The sequence below is a fragment of the Melanostigma gelatinosum genome, assembly GCF_949748355.1.
Source record: "Melanostigma gelatinosum genome assembly, chromosome: 20".
Taxonomy (NCBI): Eukaryota; Metazoa; Chordata; class Actinopteri; order Perciformes; family Zoarcidae; genus Melanostigma; species Melanostigma gelatinosum.
This window is the reverse complement of record NC_136653.1, coordinates 9,719,130-9,734,332: the sequence shown is the minus strand read 5'-3', so window position 1 is coordinate 9,734,332 and position 15,203 is coordinate 9,719,130. Positions and strand designations below refer to the sequence as shown.

Genomic DNA, 15,203 nt, shown 5'->3' with positions numbered 1-15,203 from the left:
ATAGTATGTCGAAAAAAGTCATAGTATAGTATGTCATAAAAAAGTCATAGTATAGTATGTTGAAAAAAGTCATAGTATAGTATGTCGAAAAAAGTCATAGTATAGCATGTCGAAAAAAGTCATAGTATAGCATGTCGAAAAAAGTCATAGTATAGTATGTCGAAAAAAGTCATAGTATAGTGTGTCGAAAAAAGTCATAGTATAGTATGTCGAAAAAAGTCATAGTATAGTATGTCATAAAAAAGTCATAGTATAGTATATTGAAAAAAGTCATGGTATAGTATGTCATAAAAAAAGTCATAGTATAGCATGTCGAAAAAAGTCATAATATAGTATGTCGAAAAAAGTCATAGTATAGTATGTCGAAAAAAGTCATAGTATAGTATGTCGAAAAAAGTCATAGTATAGTATGTCATAAAAAAGTCATTGTATAGCATGTCGAAAAAAGTCATAGTATGTCGAAAAAAGTCATAGTATGTCGAAAAAAGTCATAGTATAGCGTGTCGAAAAAAGTCATAGTATAGCATGTCGAAAAAAGTCATAATATAGTATGTCGAAAAAAGTCATAGTATAGTATGTCGAAAAAAGTCATATGTCGAAAAAAGTCATAGTATAGTATGTCATAAAAAAGTCATTGTATAGCATGTCGAAAAAAGTCATAGTATGTCGAAAAAAGTCATAGTATGTCGAAAAAAGTCATAGTATAGCGTGTCGAAAAAAGTCATAGTATAGCGTGTCGAAAAAAGTCATAGTATAGCATGTCGAAAAAAGTCATAGTATAGTATGTCATAAAAAAGTCATAGTAGTATGTCATAAAAAAGTCATAGTATAGTATGTCATAAAAAAGTCATAGTATAGTATGTCGAAAAAAGTCATAGTATAGCGTGTCGAAAAAAGTCATAGTATAGCATGTCGAAAAAAGTCATAGTATAGTATGTCATAAAAAAGTCATAGTAGTATGTCATAAAAAAGTCATAGTATAGTATGTCATAAAAAAGTCATAGTATAGTATGTCGAAAAAAGTCATAGTATAGTATGTCATAAAAAAGTCATAGTAGTATGTCATAAAAAAGTCATAGTAGTATGTCGAAAAAAGTCATAGTATAGTATGTCATAAAAAAGTCATAGTAGTATGTCATAAAAAAGTCATAGTAGTATGTCATAAAAAAGTCATAGTATAGTATGTCATAAAAAAGTCATAGTAGTATGTCATAAAAAAGTCATAGTATAGTATGTCATAAAAAAGTCATATTAGTATGTCATAAAAAAGTCATAGTAGTATGTCATAAAAAAGTCATAGTAGTATGTCATAAAAAAGTCATAGTATAGTATGTCATAAAAACCTCTCATATACTGAGCATGATGCACTCCCGTGGCCTTACCAGTGTCTGAACAATGGCGTGGTTGGTGGCGTTCATGTGGGCATTGAGGGGGAAGGAGCACTCTCCATCACAGTAGTTGGCTGCGTAGCCTTCAGGAGCAATGATCCAGTCCTTTGAGAAACACGGGACAGTAAGCGTTAAAAGCACAGTCAGAGCAGATGACACCGATCAAATCAAAGTCATTAAAACATACGAATATATTAATGCCTCGTCAGCGAGGTACGTACTGAAACTCTAAAAAGGTCAGGTGTGATTCCACAATACGTCACTGTAAACAACTCAATAAGAAACTGTTGCAAGTCAATGTCACATTCATTTTATGGATGTAGTCCTTGACCGGTTACAGAGGCCCACCTGACTCCCGTTGATCCGTCTTTGAGGACGGCTCTGCTCTGTGGAATCGCTCACGGAAGCGATACTCTCCTCCTTCCTTTCCTTCCTTTCCTTCCTCGCTGCGTCTTACTGTCTTGCTCTGACAAATTCTCTGCATGTTTTGCCTCTTTCTTACTTGTTTTTGTGTTTCTCTCCAGTGCAACTTCCTGTCTGTGTTAATAATCTCTCTGTCTTTCTCTTCTATGTCTGTCCAGCTCCATTTCTGTGTGTGTGTGTGTGTGTGTGTGTGTGTGTGTGTGTACACGTGCGTGTACGTGCTTGTCTGGGTGTGTGTGTGTGTGTGTGTTTGAGACAGAGACACAGAAAGTGCTGGCAGTCTCCCTCTAGATGTCAGTGCTGTGTTAACAGCTTGTTGGTTCCTCAGTCTTTGTCCTCGTAAACACACACACGAGACTTCAGTCTACTCCCACAAAGCTACTTGAACTGACTTTTCCCCTAAAACTATTAAGACACCTGTCTTGACTTCATACGTCACCTGGTAAAAAAACATTTCTTTTAACTTATTGTTGTTCCAGTGTAAAATAACTGAAGCTTTGAAGAAGACGTAGCTGAAACATTATGTGTGTGTTAATGGATCCTCAGTGAACCAAATTCTGTTCGCCTCTTGAATATGTTTACATCAGTACGGTACCAGTACGGTAAGGCACTAAGGATCACTACCACCGTACCCTGTTCATCACACATGTGTACGCAAACTTGTTTTGATGTATTAAATAAGAAAATGTTGGCTACCTGCCAGGCCAGCTCTCTGAAGCTGACGTAGAGCTCATTTCTTCTGCATGCCGTCTTCTGATCGCTGCTGTTGTAATCTGCAACAGAACAGAAATCATCAGGAAATCGCAATCTTGCACACAGACGTCATAGTAAAAGAGTACAATTAGACCTGTTGTGAGTTAGTAACACCTATATTATGTTGTTCATGTGTTTCTAGTTGCCCAACATGGTGATGGGATGGCCACGGTCAAGCTGCAACCCTTCCCTGGGTAAATTATTCCCAATTAAAGCTTATGAAAGTGACTCATGACATTCAGAATCTGAGAGCAGAACGACAACACAATACGCCTCATGTAATGCACTGGGTGGAGTCGCATGGGAGGGCGTAGACCACAGCAGTCACCGCACCGTACGTGCTTCACATTCATCTGCCGTTTAATGAGTTTGAACGAGGGCCTAATTGAATTCATCAAATGTTGCTTGGTGCGAGCGCGAGTGGTGACACAGTGACAACTGTGTTTACAGACTCTCCTGCCCTGCGGTTTGCTCCTAATTATCTCTGTTCCACTCTGCAGCGGCGGGGCAGACGGCCACAGACAGTCCCAGGTATGAGCTTTACTTTTCACAGTCCAGGAGGTCATTGCTGGCATCGGTCGCCACGCTGAGGTCAAGACGGTGACACAGACTTTCCACTGACGTCCTCCTGCTCGCACGCTCCGTCTCGCCTCGTTGATTTCATTGTTGTGATTTCTTTCTTCTTCTTTTTTTTCTTCACAAACCACCCAGAGAAAGACAATGAAAGGGGGAAAATGCAAGCTGTGGTACTGGTGAGAGTCCTGAATGAACGCATAAGCAAACTGATTTTAATTGTAGTCGGTTGTTGGTCTGCATATTCTCACATTGCAAAGTTAATTGTAAAAATGTCAACAAACTGTTTTGACTGAAAACCTTCAAGTGGTTGACTCTTTTAGTTGTTTTTTGTTGGTGTCACTTGTCATTAGGGTTACAATGCTGGTTTCTGATTCCATTTTCAGCCGAGAAGAGTTAGTGCTGAAGATATTTAGGCTACAATAACTTTACACATTGCAAGAAAAAAACCCCCAATGTACAGCTTTGATGTTATCTGCAACTGGCTCTCACATTCAACACTGTCATTTACTAGTTCTTCAGATTTGCTCACTGCATCGTCAGCCTGTTTGGTGGAGCCACTTATCCTGTCAAGCCATGCAAACATGGCTATTTGCTTCACATAAGGCAAAAGAGAGGATCTGTTTGTCTACAGAAATGCACATTTACAAGAAACAATTACCATATAATGTGTGCGTGTGCGTGTGCGTGTGTGTGTGTGTCAGAGAAAAAGAGAGCGAGTGAGTCAGACTGCAGACGGGGATTTGTCACTCAGTCACAGCCACTCACCTCACCAACTCACCAACAGCAGACTTGTTTAGTCAGCTGGAGTTGGAGAAAGAGCGACACACACACACACACACACACCATTCATACAAACACACTTCAATTATGTCAGGGTCATTGATGTTGGGTCCTTACATCTCTACATCTATAATTCATGACCATTGGCACTTACTGAACACACACACACACACACACACACACACACACACACGCTCACAGATGACCTGATGTTTATCTGTTTAACAGCCAAATTCACTTAGCCGCTCGTTGAAGAGTTGTAATTTAAATTCACCAGCGCTAGTTGCATTAAGATTTCATCATCAAATCAGTTTTCATTTTGAACAGACGCACTGACCGCACTGCCCAGACTTGTGACTGTGTGTTTTAGCTGGACTCGTCTCAAATAAGAATAGCAGACAGACAGGCGGAGGGAGGGAGGGAGGGAGGGAGAGAGGGAGAGGGAGAGAGAGAGGGAGAGAGGGAGGGAGGGAGAGAGAGAGGGAGATAGGGAGAGAGAGAGGGAGAGAGGGAGAGAGAGAGAGAGAGGGAGAGAGGGAGAGAGGGAGAGAGAGAGGGAGAGAGGGAGAGAGAGAGGGAGAGAGGGAGAGAGAGAGAGGGAGAGAGAGAGGGAGAGAGGGAGAGAGAGAGAGAGAGAGAGGGAGCGAGAGAGGGAGAGAGAGAGCAAGTTGGATTTGTCACTTGCATTCATCGCAGCTTGAAATAAATGAGAAGAGAGACCGAAGAGCATGACGCAGTTTTGGGCTTCAGTTACCATCTGAAGGGAAAATGTGCAGGTGATCTAATGACAATAGTTTCTTCTTATTGCGGCAGAACATGAATATGTCATATCTGATTAGACGGGTTAATTCTGTAAGAGACGGGAAGGGAGAGGCGACGCTGGTCATGAGGGACGGCTGCGGGTCAAATGGTCATCCGTAAGCATCGAATACAGTCAGGTGTTTCCCCAGTTTACGGTTCCTTCCTTTCCAATAGGAAGGCCAGTTCACCGGGTGTCTGCTAATGTGGAAATACAGGGTTATATATGCGTGTGTGTGTGTGTGTGCGTTTGCTGTGCATTCAGGCACACGTGTTTGGCTCCGGGTGTGTCCAGATGATACACATGGATACCGGGTCACGTGCACTAGTCCTGCCTCCCAGTGGACTGACTGGTCTGCCAGAGTCTTCAACAACAGACATTCTATATGAGGACCTTCACAAATGAGGGAACAGGCTGGTTCTAGACCAGCTGCTGTACGATTGTACAGATATTTCCGACAATTATTAGAATAAAAAAATACACCATACACACTGTGTTTATGTGCAGGAAACATCCAAGTACAGAGGAAAGGGGACATTGAAAGAAGTAATCCGATTGGCTAAGTTACTTGGCTGACCTGAGATGAACCTGAGGCGGTGTTTATAGAAGGAGGGATTGACATATTTCAGTATTATCGTAGGGAAGGGCTTTACACAGTTAATGTGTAGAGATTTATGAGTCCGTATTGGAATATGGATCACACAGGTTTTATGAACTTTGGGCTTGCTATTTGTATGCCAGTCAACATGTCGCTGTAAATACCTGTATTACACTATAATACTGTGCTTCCAAACACTGACAATGCACAGGCTCAAACTGCGCACACACACACACACACACTCACACACACACTCACAGAGACCCCCTGCTCCTTCATCCAGGTTTACTTTATGGTGTGTGACATTCAGCTTTGGGTCAAATCACAGCCCAGATTGGAGGGTGAATGAATGAGATATTGATGTGTTATCAGCTGATATGATTCCTGTGAGAGTTATAATCTTCTTAAACTTATATCATATTGAACGGAATGTGGATATCAACACATTAAAAGAATGTCTGGCTTTGCCGTATGCTGTTCAGCACAAGGTATAATATTATCCCCGCTCTCTCTCACACACACACACACACAACTGATTTTCCTTGCACCTCCTGGCCTTCAAAGACATGTGCATTTACAGTCTGTGGGGCTCTTTAAGAGGAATAAAGCTGATATTTACTGTGGGCTTTCATTGAGTGTAAAGGCCCAGATTTGTGGTGCCCATAAACCACATGTCCCCTTCCTGCCTGTAAAGATTGTATGCCACACAGCTACCGCTGAGCTCCCATGAGGCTGCATTCATTTCTTTTTCCTTTCCTGGACAGAAGGCAGAGGTGGGAAAGAGAATGAGGAAAACAAAACGTACTCTACATATTATACGCATTTGAATATGACTATTTACTGCAACATTAATTAAAAGTCTGTGCTTACCACACTTAATTGTGTATTTGTGAGTATATCAGTAAGTTCTGGGAGGTCTGCACGAATAAAATATAACATCATCCAGATGGTTTTATGACCCTTATCCATTGAAGGATTCGATTGACATTTTGGAAAATAAGCTTGTTCGATACCATTCTTGTGTCTTCAGGCTAGATATATAATTTAAAAAATCAAAGAGTAAAAACCATATGTCGTGGCTTTTACGCTAAACGAACCAGCTGCTGGCTGTCGCGTCATGATTAAAGGACAGACAAGAAAGTCAATAAGCATATTTCCAAAAACATCAAAGAATTCCTTTAAGAATCGGCAGCACATGAAGAACCAAACGGTGAATTTTGAATTCCACCTGCCTCTTGCGTAGCTGTCAGGATCAAATAGTTGAACATCAAATGGAAGCAGCATTTCCTTTTACTGACATGGCAATGTGTATGGAGCCAGTGGTTCTGAGCTCCACTCCCATATTACAGCAGCTTACCTCACAGTGTTTTACCTGGAAGTGTTTTTCAGTGAGTAAGACAAGCATCCGTTTGACCATGTGACACTAAAACTCTCTCCACTAAAGCCAATTCATATTGAATTCATTGAGGCTGCCGGTTCCCCACCCTGTGTATTCAATAGCAGGGGAAACTCTGCTCCTTACTGAGCACAAGCACTGTAGCTCTTTAACACCGAGACGTTCAATATAACGTGCTGGGCTGATATTAACCTCTCACTACACTACCTGCCATTCATTAAGCCCCCAAAACACTTTCAGCAGCACCTACGTTAGGAGGAAAAAGCTATAAGTTATATCCATGGCATGTTCCAAAAGTACAAGAATTAAATGGTGCCAATTCAGACTTTATAGTCAGGGTGTTTGGTCTCGGAAGTATGTGCGTGTCTCTGTGTGTGTGTGTGTGACATCAACCCGCTCCAGCAATTTCTCAAATCAAGAGTGAGAAAAGATTGCAGCTTTTACAGTGTCAATTACATGAAGCCCCACAGAGGTGGTGGTGACAGAAAACGTGGCTTGTATAGACCCAATGTTTCAGATAGAATCTGGGTCACCAACCCAGAAGGAGGAAGGAGAGAGTCCCGATGACCTCATTCCTTCCTGAAAGGAGAGAGGCCATGAACAGCGACATGAAAGGAGAATGTCACTGTTGTCCCTGACGTCTCTCTCCTCTCTCGTCCCCCTCCCACCAACCACTACTACTGACGTTTATCTTTCTTCCTGTCTTTCATCACAGAGGTTATTAAACCCTGCGAGGGAGCTCCGCCATGTCTAATTACTCCAACGGTAAACAAAAGGAGGTCGGGGTGGGGAGGGAGCGAGGAGAATGAGGAGGTGGAGGGAGGAGAGGAGAGACAGATGAAAAAACACGGCTGGCCCAGCGCCGTGTTATTATAATTCCTTCAGCGATACTGTTAGCGCGGTCAGTCTTTTAGCTGTGCAGCTAATGACTGGCTAGGCCTAATTACAGGCCGCCTTTGCAGCCGGGACGTGATATTCCTTCCCCGGATGGTTGTTAACTTCCCCCACAGCCAAAGCCCAACCCGACTCCCATTACCTCCCCGGCCTTCTTCGCCCACTCAACCCCAAATTACCTTTAAAGGTGTTGTATTGTTTTTTTGGCAAGGTACACACAGCAGCATTTTCCACTGCGCACACATCAGGCACACCCAGAGGGGGCGGAAGCATCATGCTGACAGAACGATTCATAAGTCCGAATTTAAGAGGAAATTTAAACTAAACTAAAAAGACCAATACGCTGAATAATTAAGAAAACAAGACATTCGTCTCCCTGGTCTGCAAATTGTTGGAATGTGAAAAACATTATCACACCATTATCTCAGGACTTGATAGAGTTCATTTGGCTGAATTTGTCCGAGTTTGTCATCTGGAAGACATTTAATATCACATGTCATTTTAAATCCAGCTCACTAAAAATGTGAAAATGAGGAAATAACAAGGCCCAAGGCCTCACAGGGAGTACAGTAGGGAAAATGAACTTTTTATATCCTTAGCAGACTGAGAGAGGCATTCCAGTCATTTATGACAAAGCAAAGCAGCACGGCCCAAATGTATGAAATGAAAATTGACAAAAAATATCTCCCACGCTGTCAGTTGTACTTGAAATGAGGACACAATCTTACCAGACTGATACAAAAGATGCAGTAACATCTGTGCAGTGGTCAACCACACAGGTCAGGAGTGTGCAATGTGGGCAGAGGAGGGAAACTATTTTTAGAAAGCACACAGAGCAAAGTAACTCATGCGGAAAAAGCCTCTCTGTGGAAGTCAATGCAAACACATTGCTGCCTTCCGGCCTTAGATGTCGTGTTTTTTTTTTAGGGGGAAAAAAAAAGTCTCACGGTGACTTATTGGGGAAATACTCCTTTTAGTTGGCGCCGTGGTGGCCTGAACTGATGTACTGTGGCGCTGAAACTGGGGGACAACGTCCACATTTTGTTTCTCCCCATGAGCGCGCGCCACAAGACGGATGCTCTCCCCATCCATCCTGTCCTCCTCCCCGTCTCTGGAGTGAGCGATGCGGTATTGAAACCATATGCCCTCCTGAATTCCTCACGGATCCTCCCATCCCGTCCAATCCCAGCAGTCCTCTCCGCTGGCCGCGGACACTCGGCTGTCGCGAGGGGGGCCTCCCCGCTTCCTGTGTAGGATCTAAATATTTACACTCCCCGTCGTTCCCGAGTGGCGAGGCGGAGAGGTCTTGATGTTTTGGGTTATGTAAAGTCCAATCCTCCAGGACGCCGATTTAACAGTTTGTCCTTGTTAGAGCGAACTTTTGCAGCGGAGAAAGTTTTCTCATCCTGATGAAGTCTGGGACACAAAAACAGGCTACGGCTACTGTACCTTTGTCACAATTTGCTTATAAAAGTCAGATACGGTCTATTAGTATTTTACTACTTCTTTAATTATGAATTCATGAACCTTTATACACTGAAATAGAGCAGAGAGGCCATTCGTTACAGAAAACGCTAACCCGCATTGTGAGCACATGGTGTGCCTCTTAGCCTTCTGTTCCACTAGTGTACCCCAGTATCAGTATCATCTTCAAGGCATCTGGACTTAAAGCCTCAAGACATCTCAAGCCAAAGACAACTGGGTAGGAGAGAGAACAAGTCTGCAAAACTGAACATGTGGTAGGCTACACTCTCGCTGTCCTGTAGCATAACAAATGATGAGTCTTTGGTCTCTGATATGTCAGCCAAAGCTTTCATCTAATGCAATTACTGAGAAAAAGCCCTGCAGGAACTTTACTCACAACCTGTTGTGTTAACAGCAGCACACAGTAACCTACTGAGCAAAGTGAAGGAGATGCACTGGACAAACAGGAGATAGAGCCAAAGAAATCTCAGCAAGGGCTTTTCAGAGTATTAATGAGAACAAACACAACTTCGTCCCGCAAAATACTTCCGTGCACCACGCAGATGGTGGAGCCATTTAACAGCGGGAGCAAGAGGAGCAAAGCAAAAGGTAAATCGCTTCCCAGGTAGCCGGCCAAGTGGGGCCGTCTACAGCTGTGTCAGTGCACTAAAAGCTGTGTTCTGGCACCAGGAGAACCAACTGTGAGCCGCCTCTGGCCCAGAGTTAGTCAGCTTTTTAAGGTGCAGGCTTCAGCCGTTTCGGGCTGAGAATCAGCTTGAATTAGTGGCTAATTTAGGACTAAGTCTCTGGAATTAGCTCGAGTATACTTGAGGCTGATTCGCGACATGATTTATTACACGTCTCACTGGACACCGGCAAGCATGGTGTGCACAGCTTAGGCTTAGGCAGCAATTTCGGCTACCTGAAGCTCAGCAGACACACAGCCCTACGAGATATTTAGAGACAGCAATACTGCGTGCTTTGTGGACTCTGATACAGAATCTAACTTACATATATGTCTGATTGTGGAATCATGTTTTGAGCCATGAAGGCTTAATATTAACACAAATTAGCCAAGGATCAGACGGCTATTAACAGCAGGCTCCCTGAGCACTTGCTTCATGTACTGCACTCGTCACACAATGAAGCCCCACGGGAGCAGCTTAGCTGTAAGCGCTGTAAAGTCTGGCCAGAATCACGCAGCAGGTGAAAGGTGGGCGGATTAGGGTTTGATTTAATTTGAAAAGCTTGCAGAGGTCACAAGACGAGGCTTATACCTGCTCATTACATCATACTGCTGAGTAGAGAAGAGAAGCGGGGAGGACTAATGAGGAGGTTCAGAGGATGAGGTCACCTGTCACGATGCATTGGCCGTGGATATTCATTCGTCTTTTCGCTGTGTTGTCAAAAATCTCTCGTGAGCCCTCAAATTGTTCCATAATGCAACACAAAAAGTCATAATTACTCTGTCAGTCTCAGAAATCTTCTCTTCTTGTTATACTTTTCCTTTCAGTTTGTCCCCAAACTCCTTTCTCCTGTATACTCTCCCTCACAGCACCTATATGTATCTCATACACCATCCAACTCTCTAGCTCTGAAAAACACGATATGCACCGCTCACTATAGGTTTCAGGATACACTGCATCCCTACAGAGAAACTGCAGTAAAAACAGATTTTGGACATCATCCCTGTTCTGGGACTTTCATCTGATGCGGGCTGATTAGAGAGCGCTCCGGATGAAGTCAGGTCCAATTCATCAAGCGTCTCAAAGAGGAACACTTCAAACACATGCTACACATCCACGGATCTCAACAGGTTAGGCATCAGTTACGGGTGTAGTGAGGTCGGATTGAAGTCAGTTCTGCGTCTGATCGAGTTCACGGTTGTATCGTTTGACGAGGTCAGTTGAGGTTCAGTGTTTCATGTGGCGGACGTCAGACTGACCTGCTGGGCCTAGCCCTCTGGACCCGTCCTGTGGCTGCGTGGACCGGTTGCGGTTCTGCTGGCGACGTTTTCCGCCAGTGGAGCGGGCGGTGCGGGCGTGCACTTCACTGACTTTGAAGAACGCCACCATGAAAGGCTGCTTCTCCAGCGCGCCGCCACGTCCGACGAGCCCCGCCTCCTTGGAGCTGATGCTCTGCCCTGTTTCAGAAGACAGCAAGGTTGACTATCGTGATCGTGAACTTTTTCAAAGTTTCTTTTAACTATTATGTTGTGCGATTGTGTGCTTTCAAAGCAAAACAACAGCGTACACACAATAAAGTCTCTTACCGCTGCTGGTCTCCATGCTGACCTGCAGGCCCAGGTTGTGTGCCGGGCTCATCACCCACAGGTTGCTGGTGGCAGTGATGTCAAACTCCAGCCAGCCCTCCTCAGACGCCCACAGCCTGCGGGACTCCAGCAGGAAGAGGTCTGCCTCTCTGGGAGAACATGGGAGAGGACACATGAATAAATAGATCATAGATTATAATATAGATATGTTTGTGATGGTGTCAGGTGTGGGTGAAGCTGATTAGCCAAGGAAACATTTTCGCTTTGGGTGCATTTTGCAACAGCTTTCTTCTCCTGAAAAAGATGATGGGAAGGAGAGCAATAAGCATTTGACGATCAAGTCAAAGCACTCGAAGTGAACTAGTGTGTCTGATTATCCACGGTGCCCTTTAAGGTTCAGAGCAGGCAAGCTCGTTAGTACGCATGTCAGCTTTTTGCCGACCGGGGTTTTAAGTTGTTTGAGGTTTTTCAGACCTGAGAGGGCAACTATCAAACTGTGCCGTAGTCATCAAAAAGGCTTACTTAAAGTGGTGTGTGTCAGTGTAACAGTATCATAGCAAAATGACAGAAAGATGAATAGCTGCACTTAACAGAAAGGGCTGGGATACACTGTACTCCACTGTAGGTCTGACCCTACAGTCTACCTCTCTGAGGGACAAAAGGAAGGCATTCCATCTTTGGTATCAGGCTACAGGTATGTTTATATCATTTACTATAATGTGTGAAGGAAATCAGGCCGCAGAATGAAATAGCGTGTCAAGCATGGGAAGAAAAAGACCCACGTAATAGAACTGAGGAGGAATCAATGAAAAGAGAGCAGAGGAGCTGTAAAGAAAAGACAGCGTGTGAGTGATAAGAGGGCCTGTCCTCCCACCATCCCATTACAGTGGTAATGACACAGCGTCAGGTCTGTCGGACCGTCCTCCAGAGCCGACATCAAAGACTCACAATCATCCAGGTGTTCGGAGAATGCCCCTGCAGGCATGCATCAGAGGCCCCTCTTTATTGGTCATTAATGAGAGTGTTTCTGACAGTTTCCGTGTTAGCCGATATTTCCCTCTCACACACACACACACTCCACCCTTTTGCTAAGTGCACGCGTTGCCAGTGTAGCGATTGTTGCCACCTCGTCGTCACAGCCGCTGTTCGGCTGACGAAGGATGGCAGGGGGTCCGTCAGAGAGCCGCCTGCAGGGCCGACGGCTACCGAGGGCCTTCTCTAAACTTCTCATTGACTGACTGCTTAAATGAACTGGAATAATGAGGTGAAAGGTGGTTTTTTTACGACAATAAATCTCCTTTATAAGTCAGTGAATGTTGTTAAAAATGTAACGCAAGGTGGGAGAGCGAAGCACACAGCTGGCCTGGTTATTGCATGTGCTTTTGAACTGCTGAAAGGGCATATTTGTAAGATTGTAAAAGCAATATGCAATTCAGATATCTGGATGAGAAGGATGCAGAGGTCTTTAGTACAAGAAGGAGGTTTACATGCCAGCAGAGCTCAGCAGCATTTGAAGAATCAGAGTAAAGGCCTTATTACGGTTAAATACGTGCATATGGAAAACAGGAATGAAATCATCTCGTTACATGCAGCTGGGTGGGTTTGGGTAAAAACAGCCTTTGCAGCAACCTGCCCTTTCTCAATACGACGTCAGGCTTGCCACATTTCTGGCATTGTAATCTCTCACATTCCTTGCTTGCTGTTAGTGAAACCGCCCAATCAAATGAATAGTACAAAGGGTGTCAGGATAATTAAGCGCTCTATCATTACGGCTGAGAGTCAAAACAGGAGTCAGGTTTTTACGGGAAGGGAGGCACGAGAAAGTTAATCGGCTCCCCGGCGAGTGGGCGATTACGTAGGAACAGTCTTGCAACAGGTAGAAAATGGGGACGACAACAACAACAACAGACTCAACAGCATATAAAACCACCAAACCTCAGACGTCATGCTACATTGAAGACAATGAAGACAGGAATGGAAAATGAGAACAGTTGCAACTGTAATGTTGTTTCGACATTACTGGTTATGTCAGTGTTATGTCAGTGGATGTCGCACCTTGAATTCACGCCTACAGAACACACAAACACATCGGGACCAAACCGTTCTCCACCTGATAGCACACCATCAAGGCTGTCATTTTCTTCAAGGTAGAAACCCGTCCTACAATAATACAGAAATTGGAGATATATGGGCCCTTTAATCTCCAAATATCTCCAAAAATAAAGGGCTTCACCTCCAGGCTGGAGTGCACAAACCACCCATTGTGGGGATAAAGGAATGCACAAAATGAGTGGGTCTTGATACCCAAAGAAAACCTTTTGGCAGACAGAAAAATATACTTTGCAAACATCGAAAGCTACTTTTTAAATCCGCGGGCCTGAGAGTGGATCCGCTTTAGCCGAGGACGAGTCAGAGACAGTTTGGTGGTAAAGACCCCAACTTAAGGTGTTTTGTTCCTTGACAATGTTCAACCCAAAATAATACACGGATCAAGTGCAACAGCTCTCCATGCGCCAAGCTTTAAAGGAGAAAGATGTGTATTCTTTGAGAAACAAAACAATATGAGAATGTATTTCAGGAATTCTCTTCATGTTGGAGTTCTCGCTGGGCGGGCTTGATAAAACACAAATATCATTCAGCAATCTGACTGGCTGTTTATCTGCCCCTGCAGATGTACTGTAAATGTTTGGCATGCATTAGCTGCGCTCACTTGGGGGACGGGAGGATTTTGAAGCTGTGCTATTTCTGTAAGACTTGGTTTTGCTTGATTTTACAATATAAACATGGCAAAAGGGCCCGGAGTGTGTGTAACACACAGGGAGGATGACAGAGAGAAACACACACGGAGAGGCAACTAAATCATAATCTTCACCCGTTTGTCTCCAGAAAAGGCCAACGGAGCATGCTTGCTATTTTCAGGACCACCCTCTTTTTCCTGACTTGTTGATTCCGAGTACAATCACAGTGCAACCCCTCTGCAAAGCTACCAGACCCTGCATAGCTCACTTGACTATGTGTGTGTGTGTGTGTGTGTTACCTGTTAGGATGCTCGTTGACCACCTGGTAGACTTTGAGTAGGAAGGTGTCATTGCGGAAGGCGCGGCTCACACACTCCTTGTAGAGGCGAAACTCTGCTGCGGTGACGGCCTCGCCCTCTGGGATCTGTGAGAGGTTGAACTTAAACTCCTTGTGGTGACGCCGCTGCGGAGAGGGCTCCCTGTCGTACTCCACTGTGGGATGGAAACACACACACACACACACACACACACACACACACACAGGATTAAATCATTGTGCGCAAAGAGAAAGAGACAGTAAAGATAATATAGAGAGACAAGTGGGAAAACTTTACTCTCTCTGCATGAAGTTAAATACTGTAATGCAACTTTCCTGCTCTTCGGAGGAAATCATGGTTTCAATTGATGTGTCACCGATATTATTTTCCTTTGGTCAGCATTGTCTTTTCTGACCTTTAATGTCCTTTCAGTGGCTTGTCTCAGGATTATCAGGCATTCTCTACAAATAGGATCGAATTGCATATTTACAAACAGGGTTTCAGAGTAAATATATACAGCAGTGGGTGATGAGCAGATATCCTGCGCTGAGGTCGACCATAGAAGCCTTTAAAACGCTGAGCCTCAAATATGTGCTATATTCTGCAGAACACACACAGAAAAACTAGTAACGTAATCACTCGAGTACCCAAAACACACTCTTACTCTTCTTACTCCATCACACTCTTACTGATTTAAACACACACACACTCTCCATCATCATCTCATTTCTAGTTTCCAGTCAGTGCAGCGAGGTTCGACAGGCTGCGGCCTCCATCAGTTTTGGGAAATACACTTATTTGCTTC

The 15,203-nt window shown here is 44.0% G+C and overlaps 1 protein-coding gene across 1 annotated transcript in view; it reads right to left on the bottom strand.

Moving 5' to 3' along the window:
• Positions 1-15,203, bottom strand: part of bmp6 (bone morphogenetic protein 6) — a gene marked incomplete at both ends in the record, with an annotated part of 47,811 nt that overhangs the window by 10,919 nt on the left and 21,689 nt on the right. The window contains 5 exons of the mRNA XM_079292151.1: positions 1,383-1,493; positions 2,508-2,584; positions 11,017-11,214; positions 11,344-11,492; positions 14,381-14,573. Of these exons, the coding sequence (XP_079148277.1) occupies positions 1,383-1,493; positions 2,508-2,584; positions 11,017-11,214; positions 11,344-11,492; positions 14,381-14,573 (728 nt within the window). The remainder of the gene's footprint in view (positions 1-1,382; positions 1,494-2,507; positions 2,585-11,016; positions 11,215-11,343; positions 11,493-14,380; positions 14,574-15,203) is intronic.